The 17,621-nt window shown below is 40.4% G+C and overlaps 2 protein-coding genes across 8 annotated transcripts in view; one reads left to right on the top strand and one right to left on the bottom strand.

Moving 5' to 3' along the window:
* PRKCZ (protein kinase C zeta) overlaps positions 1-15,531 on the bottom strand; it is a 69,815-nt gene extending 54,284 nt beyond the window's left edge. For 2 of the 7 annotated variants that reach the window (XM_075114304.1, XM_075114309.1), the window contains exons 1-5: positions 15,283-15,313; positions 13,917-14,125; positions 8,885-9,006; positions 2,404-2,493; positions 1,944-1,994 (exon numbers count right to left, since the gene is read on the bottom strand). In XM_075114304.1, coding sequence (XP_074970405.1) covers positions 1,944-1,994; positions 2,404-2,493; positions 8,885-9,006; positions 13,917-13,987 — 334 coding nt within the window. In that variant the 5' untranslated portion in view covers positions 13,988-14,125; positions 15,283-15,313. Of the gene's footprint in view, positions 1-1,943; positions 1,995-2,403; positions 2,494-8,884; positions 9,007-13,916; positions 14,126-14,557; positions 14,686-14,807; positions 14,900-15,107; positions 15,129-15,282 lie in introns of those variants that run through there. The other 5 variants (XM_075114310.1, XM_075114307.1, XM_075114308.1 and 2 more) reach the window with 5 other exon arrangements.
* Positions 15,344-17,621, top strand: part of CFAP74 (cilia and flagella associated protein 74) — a 95,727-nt gene continuing 93,449 nt past the window's right edge. Inside the window, exon 1 of the mRNA XM_075114291.1 lies at positions 15,344-15,609. Within this exon, the coding sequence (XP_074970392.1) occupies positions 15,553-15,609 (57 nt within the window). The 5' untranslated portion in view covers positions 15,344-15,552. The remainder of the gene's footprint in view (positions 15,610-17,621) is intronic.

The following is a 17,621-nucleotide window of genomic DNA, read 5'->3' as shown; positions in this document are numbered from 1 at the left end:
AAAATATCTACACTTTTAATGAGCTCATTAAATTGCAGTGAACTTCATTATGCCACATACCTCTTTAAGCAACAGCCCCTCCTCCCCTCCAGTTAGCTTACTTTTCTTGACAGTATTTCACATTAGTTTGCTTTGTGTTTTCACAAATAAAAGCAAATAATTCTATTTGGGACTAGCACCAGTCTGGGTTGGTACAACACAAGTATTCCCTCCTTCCCTCTTTAAACACCTACGGGAATGGAAGCAGAGCTAGAATCAGCTGGTTCTTTCAGTTCTTATACTGGAAAAGCCGAGCGGCATGGATGCCCACGTGAGGTCACTCCCTACAATTTTCACCCAACAAGTCAGAAGCAAGATAAAGAGAACAAAACAGAATTCAGTGTGCGTGAAATAGTCCTGAATACTGTAGTGATGCCAGACTTGGTTGTTCCATTCTTAGTTGCAAAATTAAGAGAAGGAGGCACACCAAAGTTAGAAATTTAAATAAAATCAACCGTTCTGTCTTCACTGAATGACAGCTGTTTCACAGACACAGTCTGAAGAGTTACGGTGGAGTAATAACACTTATATTTACCTTTGGCAAAATCTGCTCTGGCAGAACGTTACAAGCATTCTAAGGCTAGCTAATCCCCAAATCCAACACTTCCTCTTTCATGGTAATTCTCACAGAAGTCAAAGGCACACAAGACACTGCATTACCCAAACATCCTAAAGCATCATTACCAAAATAAGATTTGGGAAAAGTAACAAGACAGAAGGAAAACCCAAAACTTTCCCTGTTGCTAACAGTATTTTCTGTAGATAGAGAGGTTCAATTTTTGCCTGCCGATGCAAACCTGACACTTTTCCAGGTAAGACAGTCAGTTTAGGACACAACACCTTCTGTGACTCAGGTCCCACAGTAAAGCAGTATTCCGTGTACGCAGCTCACATCAAGAACATACTTAAACCCACAGAACTAAGACCACTCTTCCCAGAACAATCATGAAAATTGAGCCTGAAAATATCTTACCACAGATATTTTCAACCTATTTAACTGAAGTGGAAAGTGACAGCATAGCAAATCCTACACACTTTCAACACACAGTAAAATATAACTACACAGTCTTTACTTGACTTTTGACTCATGGACAAAAAAGTATTGATATTTAGTCTTACTGCTCACACATTCAATAAAAGTACTGTACATTATGTGATGTAACAACACGGACTGGTTCCCATTTCCTTGTTGAACTTCAGCAAAATTGATAAGAAACCCAGTGAGCTACTATTTTGATAGACACAAGAAAGTGCACAAAGAACAGCTTTAAGCAAAACATGACAAAAAACCTCAGATGTGTGGAAAGTTATTCACATTCCTTTCCTTATCATTTACAAAGATATGAACTAATGTAGTGACAACATCCCTCCGTAATGAAAAGTGACTATACAGCTATTTAATCCTTTTATCCCTGTGCAGTTTAGGTTATTGAAATATAGGTAAACCATATCGATCATGTATGCTTCCTCTGGAGGTTTATCTACCTTTCACAGGATTTTTTCTAGATATTAATAATCTTTTCATTAAAAAACAAAGGCTGTATTCTCCCTCTTCTTCAGTCCACCACTTCTTTTCCGTGCAAGTTCAGAAACCAAAAAAACAGAAAAGCAAAGGACCACATTCAAATATGCATTGAAAATCCTGACCTCTTCTCCTCTCAATATATCAGCTACTCGAAACCATTATTAATCCACAGAAACATAACAGCAGTACTACAATGTTGATTTATGTAATTTCTCTGTTTACGAAATATCAGAAATATCGAACATTTTACATTCCATTAAGAAACCACAACACAGTTATAGATGTACATAGCACTAGCTTATGAAAAATCTTCCGATATATTTCTTTTCCACATGACTGAAAAAGTTAAGCTAAAATTTGATAATATTTTAGTACTTACTATCTTCTCCTGGACAAGGCATACCGGGTTTCTCTGGAATACTTGGGAAAACTAAAACAAAAACATTAGATTTTAAGTGAAAATATTCTCAGTAGTACTTTTTCCTTGATTCTTTAACATATTTACATGAAGACAGTTTCTGGAAGCCTTTAAATAATTCTATATGAGACATAACAATCAAAATTTGGGCCCATATTGGCAAGACCTTATGCTTGACTCCAGCACTAACAACTCCGTGCAGTTTAGAACCTGAAGCCCCCTCAAAGCTTACTGTACACTTTCAGCTTTGGGCTCCACCCCCTAAAGAACAATTACTTCTTCCAACATCAAGCTATAGGGCACCAGCTGCCTAAAGAGGGAAGCTGTTTGACAGGCAAAGGAGTTGTTCCAATCTCACATATAAGAAACCGCTCAGATTATCAACAAATGCGTACAGGTTCACAAACTGGGTAATACTTGCCATGAATAATCAGCCCTTCGTCCCTGTTTTGACAGTACAAACGGAAGGCTTCTTCCAGTTCCATCTGAGATGAGATGGTACATGGGTCACCTAGCAAAAAAAAGCAATACACAGGCAAATTTAAGACTGAAGTAGTAAGTGAAGAATTTCAATCCGTAAGAATTGTACCAGCATCCAGGATTGCTTTTCTTTCAATCATTTGATATTAAGCTGGCACTTTGATCAAAGCCAAAAGGTATCAGCACAATTTTTTTTCCCTTCTAATTTTATCAAAACTGAGTGGATAGAAATATACTGTTGGTTTGCAAGGGGACAACAAAATACAAAAGTGAACAGATCCACCATGTGTTAAGGATCTTTAAGTGTAAAAAAGCAAGATCACTTCCTAGTAACCCGAAAAATTAAGCTTAATTCAAAATTAATTTATCCTTAAATTTAAAAGGTCCATTATCTTACTGCCTTAACTTTACTGACTGCAGAACCATGATATGATAACTTAAAAGTTATGAAGGTATACCTAGATTCTAGCTGAGTCTCTCTTGCTAGACTGACAGAAGAGCTATCTAGGATTAAAAAGTGGAAAAAATAAGATACACAGATGGGATATAAATATGCCAACAGTAATGCAGAGATATAATTAATGTAAAATTTATTTCTCTCTAAAAGACACTAAGTTTCACGGTTGGCTTGTATGTTCTCAGGAAAAGAGGTTCACATTTTTTCTTTCAACTTAGATTTAGAAGTAGAAGAAAAGCAAACAAGAAAAAAAATATGAAATCTGCCTAGCCACCAACAATCCCGGCTTTCAGAAAACGCTCTATCAAACCTTAGTTTCTATGACTTTGTCTCCTATACTCACGTTCTGTAGTAGTAGATTCAACAACCAGCTTTTAAAAATTCTCAAAAAGGCAACAAGCCAGCCGCAATTTAAGGCATATTCTAAAAGCCCAGCTATCAAAATCGATGAAACAGAAAAACCTCCACACCCCAAACTACACGACATCATTCAGGATGAAATTCACAGGGAAAAGGAGAGAGACACAAGCATTCCTGCACACTAAGGCCTGAGCTCAAGTACCATGCCTTATCCACACCTTACTACCATTTATCTGTGACATATACCTTCAGTTTTATATTACAAGAATATACAAGAATGCAAGCATTCAGTCAGACCAGACTACCCCAAAAACATCATTACCTAGTAACATTTGAAAGACTAAAAACTACCTGTGGCACGAGGATTAGCCTTTAGCAGTGAAAATAAAGGACTCAATCTCTCTGAAGGAGAGATAGCCCAAAGACAGCTCTTCTCAGCTAACAGAATGATTTGGAAGTAATGATATGACTCATTGACGATGCTCCATTAAAAACCCCACTGAATTAATTTGCCGGTGCCAGAGGAACAAAGCACTGGAAAAGCTTCTTGGGAGAACTGGAAGCTAAGCCAAAACACATTACCTATAGCTTCAGACAATGTCCCTTCCAAGGTCTAAATCCTAATCAGTTTAAGTGCGAACATTTTTCTTAATGTTTAACAGCTGAATTGGAAGATAATACAGGAATACCTCCCTCGTAGACAGAAATACTATTTTAACAGCCCATGATAACCTCTAGATCACTGGTCTCTAAAGTTTTTTGACAGCACATTCCATCATTAAAACTTTTTGAGCACAAACCCCCAATATGTATATTTATAAATTATACATATTAGAAAAACATACACGCAGATAGAAATTTTTCAAGTATGAGATCAATATACAACATTTTAAAATATTTTTATTAATGGCACAAAAACTTACCTCTCAAAATATTAAAAATAAATTAAAAATATTTTAATGAGAGCTATCTGATTGAACATGCTTCATGAGTTCAAAATCTTGCTTTAATGCTTTAAGATATAATAATTCAAAGGTCTGGTTCTAAGCAGAATTTATTTCAATACTAGGTTTTAATGGTGTCATAGCTAAGCAAAAAGATACCTTAAAGATACATAGATCCAAATGGAAGAAGTGCATTGTTGGCTGCACTTACTAAATCATTCTTCAAATCCCATCCGCCATTTATTCAAAGGCTGTGTTGGCATTCAGTTAGCAACTTTTCATCCTGCCTGATGTCAAACTGCTGTTCTTGCAAACTAATCCGAACATGTTGCATTTTTAACTAAGGGGTTCAAAACCTACTGAGACTGTTTGGAAGAGTTTAACAGGTTAGAAAATTCCGTTTCCAAGTTTAAGTGTACCAATGGAACAACAGGAACATCTCCAAATAGCTGTTTTCAAAACGCTCTCTCCGTATAGCACAAGTTCCTTTTGAAAAGCACTTTTGTCAGTCATTGGGATTGTGTTTATTCTTTAAAAAATAACTGCTAGGTACCACAGCCACTTGTCATCACAGGTAATGTCCACAAACTTGCAACATTTACCTTTTTGCAGAAGAAAAAGGTGTAACTCATCTCTAACAACTCTTAAGCACTTCGCTGCAAGATAACCAGCTAAACTCTGCGAGGTACGGAAGTTTCACAGCCACTCTCCAACTTAGTAATCAGTTTTGTAAACACTGTACTATCTAAAACTCTTAATTTTACAAAATTAACCACATTGCTGACATCCTGTAGAACTCCATGCATTTCTGGCTCCAAATCCTTTGCTGCAATAGCTTCTCTATGAACAAGGCAGTGCGTGAATTTCACGTGTGGTGCTCTCTGTAGCCTTACCCCAGAATCCTTTTCTTATTCCAGTCAAATCAGCCTCTCCGGCAGTGGACACTTACACAGTTTTTTTCCCCTCACACATTGTTTTTATTAAAGTCACTTACTGTTCAGGTTGTATCTTTTCCAGTACCTCTTCCTTAAGTAACTTACAAAAACCTACATCTTCCCATACCTCATTATTGAGACAGAATCTAGCAAATACCGTAAGCTGAAACACGTTAGAAACGTCTGTACTTTCATCCAACCATACAGCAAACTTCCCACACTGCATAGTCTGCTTTAACACTTGTTTCTTCAAACCCTCAGCAGTATCTTCTGTGCATTTTCCAACAACATTTTCTGACAAAGGAATGCATTTCAGTTTGTCCCCATCTTTTCTGTATGTTATTCCAGCCATATTTACCAAGACAGGAAGAACAAGTGTTTCCCCAATGGTATGTGGATTTTTGCCTTCTGCTATTAAGTAAGAAGCCTCGAAAGTGGCTTCTAAAAATTTGATGTGAAGTTTTGTAAACTACCAAACTGAGTATCTCAAGACTTAAAACATCAGTGGAATACAAAAAACAAAAGGTAGAGGTTTGCTTTGTTCTGGTTACTTAGTTTTTAAGTCTTGCTAATCATGATGGCTTCATACTATCACCTATTATCTCAAAGCACAACACATACTTAGGGTGAGGTTCATCATTAAAAAGAGTGGCTATAAATACATATTTCTACTACCCTTCTTGATAATTTTGAATATTTTTTACTGACTTCTTGTCAGATCTGATTAGACAGTCATTGTTTTCACCCTGTAGCGTGGCTAACAGGGTTGATACTTCGGAGTAGAAGCGTCAGTTCCACCTTTTGCTTGTTGTCTGCTTGTGCTCACATTATTAGCATTACCTCGTGACGGTTATTTTAGTTAGAACTAGATAATTAATCCATAAATCCACTTAACTAGGCATACGTAAACTGCAGTATGTCACAACACACTGAAAGCAAGCAAATGAGCGAAGGTGTTGTTCTCAAGCCCTGCAGCTTTGTCGAACACCCACTCTTCCCCTCAGCACACCTTGCCCACCACATGGGACATGTGACCATATGATATATGGGCCAAGTGATGACACCAGTGTCAATCTTCGTAAGAAATAAAGCTTCACTTGATTTACTACTTCTTAAAATACTCTTATTTTTTAAAATGATGCGCCCCAGAGTGCCTCTGCCCCTCTGTGAAGACCACTGCTCTTCACCATATAGAAGTACTGCAATAATGCAACACAAAAGACAAGAATTATTTGTACTGCAAATCAACAACCCATATTCCTTATATGTTTATTGGATTTTACCACGAGTTACTCATAGTTAAAACATTTTGGATCTTGTCAAAAACAGAGAAACACTAAAAAGCCCAGCGGAAAAATTCATTTTCTTCAGCTCTCCAGTAGGTTTCCTTTATTCATTAAGCCATTGGCAATTGTTTGCTTTAAGTTAGTTCAAAGAGATGATCTGTTTGTGCAATCAGTCAAATGATTTTAAATTACCTGGGACAATAAGTGGAAATACTCACTCATATGCAGAAATAGAATAACTCAAAACCTGTGACAAACGGCGGCAGCCGAAACAGCAGATTGGTTGAAACTTACCAACTTAAAATCAGGAATTAGAAGAAGAGTCATACAGGTATGTATTTAACAAAGACTGGAAGAAAATGTTTATTAGAACTGAAACTAAAAATAAAATTACTTTTTTTTTTAAGTAGACCTCAAAAAGCCAATGCAATAGACATCCAAACCAAGAAACAATTAACAGAAATCATGTCTTAAAATCCTCCAGTTCATGAGGTTTTCTACTTTCCTACGATCATCTTCCTTTGACTAGCAGTCATGCAGTTCGGATAGTCGAACTAGTCATGCAGTTCAATCGCATTGCACATGCAATGTAACTATTCTCCATGCACTTCTGATCAGGTTACTTTTTATTAGACTGCCATGAAACTGAGGGTTAGGAGGCTGAAGCCAGTACAGTTGCCTCTGTCTTTCTTGGTAATCAGAAGATAAAAGAGTACAATTTAAAAATAACTGATACTAGTCCTTGGCATCCTAAAAGGGCTGAATCTTCTTTGACTACCTCCTTCCTCAGTCATTATTTCTACATTCCTTTCACCCACCAAACCACACTACTTGGCTAAGGAAGTAAAACAGGCTATCATTAAAAAACAAAACACAATTACAAACATTCGCCAAACCAGTTCAGTATTTTTCATCTTTTTGCATTCAGTTCTAGAAGTTCTGCTGCAGACCACAGCTTTGGCAAGGCACAACAGGAAAATAAGCCAGCCCCGGTGCAGTTGTGCAATTGCGTGGTAGCTGTTTTCAACCTACTAGCTCAAGAGTTCTGCCCATCATGAGTTACAGATGCAATGCGCTCCTGTTAAATCGTAAGCAGACACGTACATTCCAAAAGGAAGCAAAAAAAAAGTAGCAAAGGCACTCAGCGTCAAGTATCCCCATTTCACTGCTACTCACAACAACAGAAGGCTCTAACTTAAGGCTGCAGAGAACTGCCACATTTTACAGCAGAAAGAAATACGCAAACCCATCTCACATCATGCCGATATTTCAGAGCCTATAGAAAGGGTAAAGAAAAGGTAAGTTTCTCTCACCCACAGCTCTTTGTGGAAGAATGAAACTGCTTTACATCTGAAGATAAGTTAAAACAGTGAGATCCAGCAATATCACCCTATCCTGCAGAAAAAGTCTAAGAAACAGACTTCCACAATAAATCATTTTTACATTATTTTATCAACCCCAGATTCCACAAAAATAGTTTACACTATTTTTCCCCACACATGAAACACTCCCTCCCTTTTCTTTTTCTGCACATGACTTACTTTAGATATACCGGGCATTTTTCCCCACCACAATGGGGAAACAACCGATTTCTGATATGTTTTCGTTTAACACCTATGATCTTTGAAAAATGGTGCTCTGAAGTATCAACCAAGCGGAAAAAAAAACACAAACCCAAATTCAAGTCTCATTTATTTCATGTTTGGTCATTGTATTTTATATCAACAGGATATTAACAACCAATTTAGTAGAATTCTCCTTTAAATACAATCAACCCTCTAATTCTTGAATAGGGTATGATAGACCATTAACATAATCAACACTACAATCAGTGACTATCATGGGGTTGCCAGGGACAACCACCATAGACAGGGAAAATCAGTTATCCTTACTGGAATTCTTAGCACCTACCTTGCATACAACACAAAAATCCTAGCAGAGTTTAAAAGAGTCTTCTGATATTACAATTGCACTGTTTCTCAGAAACACACCCATTCAAGAGATAAATTACAACTCAGAAGACACAAATGCCTATATCGTATTCTGGAAGCTGGCAGGGTTAAAAACATCAAAAAGTGATCTTGCCAAGAATTTGAAAATGAGAATTTTGAGGTGTACAGCATTAGGCCTATGAAAGTCTGAAGTTAAAACAAACTCTGCATTGAGCACAGAAGTATGGAATAGTAAAATATTGAAGTTCTGCAAAGCCTTCACTTCTACAGAAGTGAATTCAAGTGCTACTGCAATCAAGCTTGACATTTTGAGGCTCAATTCTCCAAGCTCCCTGCTTTATAAGACAGGTTTATATACCCTGGTATTTAGAAACAAAAAGCAGCTCCACAACATGAAACTTGTTCATACAAGTTTCCTCAATCCCCCTTCCTCATACCACGATGAACAATAAACCCTAGAATGCCTAAGCAGCATTTCAGTACAATACCTTCATCATCGATCCACTTGAGGGTAATGGGCTGTTCCTGTTGTAAATTACACATCTCGTGCACTTCATCACAAAGTTCATCATAGCTCATTGATGCATCCAAGTTTGTTATAAGGATGTCCCTGCATGAGATAAAAACATAAGCTTTTATCAGAAAATATCTGCATTAGCCTGCGTATTCCAACAATTCCACCTATGTACTCCAAGCTGCAAAATCACGCAGAATCAGCATTCCTCACATGAAATGCTCCCACCAACAGAAATTAGTTGCCAGAAGTCAATAGGATTATATCTCACCGTGTTTAACTTCTTAAAAATACTTTAGTATGGAGGAATTAACCTGTGTTAATGATCTATCTTTTATGCATGTTTACTTGGTGGAGTCAAGTTCCCCTACTATAACTATCAGCGCTTGAAGTGTTGTAAACACTTCAAACCTAAAATCCATAAGATTTTGTAATAATTACATTTCATCCAAGTACTTCTTCCATTAGAAGTTAAGTAAAATCTCATTTATTAGAAAATCCTTTTAAAATCTAGGTCTTTTCCTCACATCCACTATATTGTTAGAGAGAAAGCTTTGATTAGGTGAAGTCTCAAAAGATATCACTGCAAGGATATTCAGATAAAATCTTACTCAAATTCTGCATCTTGTGCAAGCCTTCAGAGTGTTTTGAGAGCATGAACCCAATGTAGTGCTCTGCTAATGTAACCATACAGTATGCTCAGGCATTTGTGAGAATAGCTCTTGGTATAATGAAAGCCCACACAGTGCTGCCAAAGCAGGACATAGATGATAATAACAACAAACAAAAGCTGAGGATACAAACTAGACTTTCTCCTGTTTTCTAACTATTTTTCAAGTGACAGACTCAAGGAAACCAACTGATTAAACAAGTGCCAGAAGAAAGAAGAGATGAACTTAAGTCACCACAGTGCTTTCAAAACCTTCTAGGGGATAATCAGGGAACAGTTTTGTTAATGGCTGCTGGCATATACAATTCTTCCCCCTCATAGTTCAATACAGTAAGCATATCACAAGTTTCCTAACGTGACTGAGATAGCTGTCCTCTTTCATACTCCACAGCAAGTCATTTTAGGCAACATGTTCTATTACATATTTTGCCTACTGATGTCTATCAACCAGAAGCCAAAAGGTACAACACTGAACTAAGAACCTTAAATTCTACAACTTACATTTTAAATGATGTGCACTAATAACTTAGGATTTTGTCTTTGCTGAGAAAAATTACAGTAAGCAAAGCTCTAAAACAATCATGTTAAAGAACTGTACTGTTTCAAATTCAGATTAAAAGCACTGCTACCTTTTCAAGTATACCTTTCATCTACGATTCGTAGAGTTCTCAAAGAACAGCAGCTTAGTAATTCTTCATAATAGAATGGAAAAATAAATAGGTATGCTAACTGCCAACTTGTAAATCCATATTATTGTATGAGAGGTGTCAGGCGAGGCTGAGTTTAAGAACATATCCCTGTCAAAAAAGTCGTATTTTATGCACTTGTAAAGTAGGAGACCAAACCAGTTCTCAAAGTAGTGTTTGAGGTCTGGTTCAATGCCTCGCACCAAGACAAGGTCGCTACCAAATTCAGCTCATTACTTAACACGCTGCCACCACAAACTATTTATGAAATCAAGTAGGTGTAGATCTGCAGTAACTCTGGACAGTTGTGCTTCCACAATAATACTCAAAAACTGGAACTATGCAGTAAGACAAGACTCTGTCATACTCACTACAAACTCCAACTAAAGCTGCCAAACACTAATCAGCTGTAAATTGTTAAAATTATTTTAACAGATGGCACTGCCATTCTACAGGTAAATTAATAAACATCATACTGGACAAAACACAACTGAAGTATGCTAAATAGCACCTGTTGCAAACATTACATTTATACAAATTATTATTATCTCAAGGATGTGCACATTTCTTTGAGATTTACTGTGTTTAATCTTAATGTCTGTAGAGCCACATTAGGCAATTGGGTCACAGATAAATGAAAATAATTCACTGATTAAAGAATCGCACAGGACACTTTTGTCAGGTGGCTGAAAATGGACACTACAAAGTAACATGAAGAACTAATGACCAGGAAGTTGTGTGAGCAGTTATAGCACAAGAGTCATTCACACTGACAGATTAAGTGTGTCACCATTTAGAACCAAGGTAACATACAACAAAAGACACTGCATCACTGCCCTAATTAAATGAAGTGATTTCAAGTAACCTGGTATAAAACAGGTAAACTAAGTAAGTGAAATAATGAAATGAGAATTACACAAGTTTACTTTCTTTTGCAATCTACTTATGCAGTTATTTATACTATGCTATGTTAGGAACTCTGTCACACCCAGAAACATGAATACCTAAGATACTAGGACTCCAGAGATATCTAGACTCAACACTCACGTGTTTCAGAACTTCCTCATGCTTCAATTTTTAACTGGGATTTCAAAATGATATTGTACTATTATTTTATTTGTTTAGCAGCTACCTGAATGAGCTCATCCTTAACTCTGAAGTTGCCCAGCATCAATGACTTCCTACTGTTTATCAAATTTGTTTGAAAGATGAGTGTATTACGTTAATGGCAATGCGGAGATGATCAGTTATACAGTCTATAACACCAAAAATCATCAGCTCTTACTCAGAGAATTTGATCAGTAGAACAAAATTCACTGAGTTTGGAACTGTTGTTTTGTAAATTGACATGTTATAGACTTGACAACTGAGTGAAATTACTGCCTACATTGTTGCAGGAGAAACTACAGTAGTAGTTTTTTGTAAAACATCGTAATAATTACAAATTCTAACAGTGACACAGGTATTATCACCTCCTCCTTTTCTGTGCGGACGAGTTCTACAAACACACTCCCCTCACTTTATATCAACACTATCTGCCAGCAGGCTACCCCAAATTGTTTCCACTACATTCTATTTGTATTTATAGTGCCCTCCCTTACAGAGCTAAAGCAGCTCTCCTGTCGCTGTTTCAGAGAAGCATGCATATCCATACATCTCGGAGAAGCTCATCACACAAGTATTTGATGCTCAGACGTTATTTGCAACTTAAGCCTCTGTTGACGTGATTCAGAGGTGTAGGATAAAACCATGGAGCAGAAAACAATTATTAGTAATGGCAAATACATGGTACAAATCTTTCACCCGGAGTTCATAAAGCAGTTCACATGCATCTATTAAGTAACCAAAACCAAACCATGATGCAGATTCATGTTAACAAAACCCAACTGATCTGCATTAACTACTACGAACACATTTCAGAAACTACCGAGCAGCAGTAACAGTGAACCACAGCATGCAGTCCCGTTTACTTTCATACATGCATTTCTTGTAAGTTTTACTTCAAGTAGAAAATTTCTGTATTTTGTTACATCAGTTGTCATGAATTCTCACCACTAAAAGCTTAAGCAAATTTTCATATGACAATTTAACCTGTAGATAAATGAACTATAAATTAGCAGATTCTATTAAACTTTCAACTTACAGGTGGCAAAATGAAGACATAAAAAAAGTTACTAGGCATAAGGAGAGAATCAAAGTCAGTAGCAGAGATAGAAATTGAAGCTGGCTAAAGGAAACACAGACAAATTTTCATACTAATTTATAAGAAAACTGGCATTTACCAAACTAATATAATTGCTCTAGAATTCTAAACTCAGGACTGCAAATTACTTGGCATTGACCTGGTAGATAAGTTTAACAGGAAAGCATTTTGTTTTCAGTAAAATTTGGAGGAGTGATTTTCAGAATTACATTATATTTAATTCAAAATTGTGTTTTTCTACACCACAATTTAAGAACCACCACAGTAGTAGCAGTATTTACTTATTCAGCAGAAAAACATCAGAAAAGATGAGTCAGGTCACTCATGAAATCTGAATAAATTCAGTCTAAATACTTGAAATCAAGTCTAAGGATTTACTTAGGTCAAATATTTAACCACTCAAATGGCTTAAACTTAAGGCTTGGAGGAAGACAGGAGACACCAAAGCAACATCAATTTACACAGTCCTCACAATGGCAGCAAACCAATGTGATTAAACATGTCTGAATTTCACGTTGAAGTGTTAACACCTTTCTGACTCTACTGACAACTTACTGAAGTCATAAAGGACCGTGACTTTTTTTTATTTTTATCTTAAATCTTAGCTGCAAAAGTAAGCATTGCAAAGATAACTGAAGCAGCTGTTTTAACACCTCATTGCCCTTCAAGCTGTGTCAGTCAAATTACTGGGAGGGGAACGGGGGAATCAGCTATCAAAAATTAAAGGGCAAACTATACAAGAGTTTACTTTTAGAATTTATTCACAACAGGAAAAAAAGACCGTGGGTTTGATTTATTTTCTAATCACTTCAAACTGAGTCTTCAAGCAGCTTGCACAGGTTTACGTAAGTTTACTGATAACTTGCAATCTAAACAAAACTCCCTAATTTCTCCTATTTACCTAAATAATTGCAATAACAATTCCTTCTAAAATTTCTGTAAGACAAACAAAAAAGGGCCAAAACAACAGCATCCAGTTATTATTTCAAGAATTAACTATCTCTCCAGAAAGAAACACCTCCTCCAATTTTCCAAGACAGAAAGCACTGTAAGGTGAAATAGTATCTAAAAATCCCCACTAGAACAGATAAAAATACAATGACTGCATCTGGAAGCAAGAGATGGATCTATACCTGTCTGTGACCACAAACACTTGTAACAAAACAGAAATCAATAACCCATCAACCCCGAATAACTCTATGCCAGTTTTGCACATCTTCCCCCCTTTCAAGAGAAGAATAAACTATCAAGTCTTTTCCACAACCAACATGCTGCAGGACTCTGGATGGTATTTTAATAGCAGAGAAGTTTACCTACCTGATCTGACGTTAATTACAAATCCACCAGTGCCCTCATTACTCTATCACTAGGTCAGACTATCAACTCCTGCTCCATATGCTTCAAAATACACAGGACACAATGTAGAGGAGAGAACATGCTCACTTACCCACTATAGTGTGTTTTCACTCTGATGAAGTCTTTCTTCAAATCCGTTTTTGAGCCCATTCTGCTAGGCATGGTCTGTATTAAGCAGTCTAAATAAAATTGTAGATATATAGAAATAAGTTCGTTCAAGACAGATAACTCATTTAATTCTGGAGTTTACAGCTTCCCACATAAAATATGCGTTTCTCCTCCAGATGATTTTTAGTCCAGCTGCATAGAAGCAAAAGCAAAATACAGATGAATATACACACACTCTACTAAACAAATTAGTTGTGTCAAGTTTTATAAACACAAATGGCTTCACATAGAACAGCAAGCAATCAAAAGGAAAATATACAAGACCATTGACCTGCACAGAAGTTAAACTAGTTCAGTTAAAAATGCCCCGTACAATTTAGTTTCACAGAAATATCCCAAGCAGTTAAGGGTGTTTTTTAATAAAATATCCAAGGGTTCTATCTTGGGCAAAAATACTCCAAATAAGCCTTCACCAACACAGCTTCTGGCTCCTTTCTCCCACAGAGTGGAGCATTTTAGTCCAAAACAGTTTTTATATACATGTAAGCCTGCTATCTGCTAACGCTGGCCACCAATCTCCCCAAGGAAAGCAGGAGAGGAACTCCAAAGGGCAACCTGAGTTACCTTCCCGAGCGGAGGCTGACAAACATCCTGTTTATTCACCACCGCCTCCCCGCACAGCCCGGAGCTCCCCGGCCCCTCCGGCGGGGCAGCGGGGCCATCGGTACCGGAGGGCGGCTCCGGCCCTCCCCTCACGCGGGCTGCGGGGGCACGGGCCCCCTTCAGCCCACACCAGGGCCTCCCTCAGCGCCCGGGACAGCGGCCGGAGCAGAGCGGGCTTCCCCCGGCGCCTTCGGGACCCCCTTACCCCTACCTGCTCCGACCGAGAGCGGGCCCAGCCCGGAGAGCGGGTCCCGCTCCCCTCCCGCCCCGCGGGGCCGCCGGGGGCAGGGGCTGCCCTCCGCCCGGGGCCGCCCTCCTCCGGCGGCGCGCGGCTACACCTCCACGGCCTGAAGTTGCTCAAAGTCTCGCGAAGAAGTCTAGGATCAGACTTCACCCCTCCACCACCACCCTCCTGTCGGCAGGTCCTCGGAGAAGAATCACAGCGGAGGCAACCACCGGCAGTCCCCGCCCGCCCCACCGCCGCCGCCCCGCCTCAACTCCCCGCTCCCACCCGTGCCAGCGGCGCCACCAAGCCGAACATGGCGGACTAAGAAGGTTAGCGCCCACAGCCAATAGCACACCTCATACGCTACCTGTCAGCCAATAGCAAGCGCCGACTCACCTGGAACCAATCCCCAAAAGGATCCCGCCCACCTACGACCAATCATAGGCCGGGAAACCGTTACCTGGGGAGTGGGAGCGTTTCGGCCAATCCAAAGCGAGCGGGGAAGCGGGAGGCAAACACCTGCCGCCAATCGGAGGAGTGAGCGCGTTGTCTTCTGTGAGGCTGGTGGCTGAGGCGAAAGGTGCGGCGGGCAGCGGCGGACAGCCTGCCTTCCTTCCTTCTTCTCCTTCTTTTCCCGCCCTGCCGGAGTTGCTGCCGCGGTTCGCCTCAGCGCCACCATGGAGGCTCGAGGCTTCGCAGTGCCTGGGCAGCGCCTCCAGACGGAGGTCTCATGGCTGTGAGGCGAGGCAGTGAGTTTGCGCCTTCGCCCTCCCCGGAGCCCACCTCAGTGAGTTGTCTCGGCTGCCGCAGGCCCGCGGCGTCTCGCTGCGGCCTCGCCGGGCTCCCCCTCGGCGGGAGGAGCGGGGTGGTTTGGGTGGCAGCGCTGGGATCTCCGCCAGCGAGTTCTCAGACCCCCAGGATCCCCTCCCCGGGCCCGGTGGGGGCGCCTCGGGGCTGGGCCGGGGCGGTGCTGAGGGCCGGGGTGGAGCCCGGGGAGTCCTGGCCGAGGGCGGGTGGGCCTGTCCCCCGGCCTTCTGCAGCTCGCTCCCGCCCGCTGCAAAAAAACAACCGTGCCCTGGGGGGCACCGAGCCCTGCATCGCAGCCGGGCGAGGGGGGGATTGTCCCGCTCCGCGCTGGGGCGGCCTCACCTCGAGCGCTGTGGGCGGGGTTGGGCGCAGGACATGAAGGGTATAAAGCTACTGGAGAGTGTCCAAAGCAGGGCCATGGAGTTGAGGAAGGGTTTAGAGGGGAAACCGTACAAGGAGCGGCTGAAGTCCCTGGGTTTGTTCAGCCTGGAGCAGAGGAGGCCGAGGGCAGCCCTCATGGCGGGCTGCAGCTCCCTCCCAAGGGGAGGAGGAGGGGCAGGGCTGGTCTCCCCGAGGGAATGGCAGGGAGATGTGCCAGGGGCGGGTTAGGCTGGGTGTTAGGGAAAGGTCCTTCCCCCAGAGGGTGATGGAGCCCTGGCACAGGCTCCCCAGGGAGGCATCACGGCACCAGCCTGGCGATATTAAAGAAGCACTTGGACAAGGCCCTCAGAGACCTGGTGTGAATTTGGGGTGTGCTGTGCAGGGACGGGAGTTGGACTCGATGGTCCTTGGGGGTCCCTTCTAGCTCAGGACGTTCTGTGATTCTGTGAAACCCCCCACCCTCAAACCAGAAGAAGCCCACCCCCAAAAAAAACACATACTCTGCTTGCTCAGGCACCCCCAGCTGAAGGCCTCTCTGCCTCACCTGGAGCTGTCAGAATTGCTTCCTGGGAAGAGGTACTTCCACAGGAGTATCGTATCCCACGAGTGTATATATAGCATACAACCTTTGGAAGTTTCATTCAAAAATGTTAAACAGCAAAACCACCGCCAAGGTAATAAAGAGGAAATAAAATAAGAAAAGATAAACAATAGTAGACTTCTGAGCGGCCAGGGGAGAGGGGAAATAACAACAAATATGTCGTATTAGTGTTGTTGAATTAACCACAATTTCACAGGGGCAAGCCTGTGAAATGGTTAATGCCTTTAGCTTCATAAAGCTGGTGTTTGGTTTGAATTGTTTGGGGTTTTTTTTCCTAATGATACTTTGATCTTTTGATTTCAAACTGTGGCTCAGCTGTGATTGAAGCAAAGCCCTCTCCTGTGTAAGGGGGATAGGGGCTTTGCCTGTTCTTCAGATGAAGGCGTGGGATAGTTAACTCGGAGAGTCCCCTAGTGGAAATGCTGCTTATACTGGCCCAACAGCTATTTTGCTGTGTATCTCAAAACGATTTTCCAGGCAAATAAGCTATCCAAGGAAAAAGCTTGCTTTGGGGCTTTTGTTGACCTACTTATAGCCACCGTTGGGCAACAGTAACTCGCCAAACTTAAAAAATAAATCAAGACAAGGTGTCACAACTATTAGATTTTTTTTTTTTGACTACCTGGAGTTGAGCAGTCATGATCTATATTTTGAAAATGGGAGGAAAAAAAATATAATGTATCCTTAGCCTGCTGCTATTACCTTGTACACCTACATCAGGTTCTTTTGAGACACCACTTAGCACTTTCACAGTACCTTTAGGGGGGGGGTGTGTGTGTGTGTGTTGGTGAGTTTGCATCAGTGTAGCCCTGAGCTTTCTTTTGGTGTTTCCACAATTTTCCAAAACACAACTAAATAATAGTTAACACTAATTTAAGTAGTAGTAAAGTGGCAAACTTATTCTTGTCGGTCTAGCTGTTTTCTCTGACACCAAGGAAACTCACCAAATGGTTTCATTTCTCAGTCTATAATCTGAATTATTTGTGTATCCACTGTTAATTTTATATTAG

This window comes from Phalacrocorax aristotelis, chromosome 19 (genome assembly GCF_949628215.1).
Source record: "Phalacrocorax aristotelis chromosome 19, bGulAri2.1, whole genome shotgun sequence".
NCBI classification, from domain to species: Eukaryota; Metazoa; Chordata; class Aves; order Suliformes; family Phalacrocoracidae; genus Phalacrocorax; species Phalacrocorax aristotelis.
This window is presented reverse-complemented; position numbering and strand designations above follow the sequence as displayed.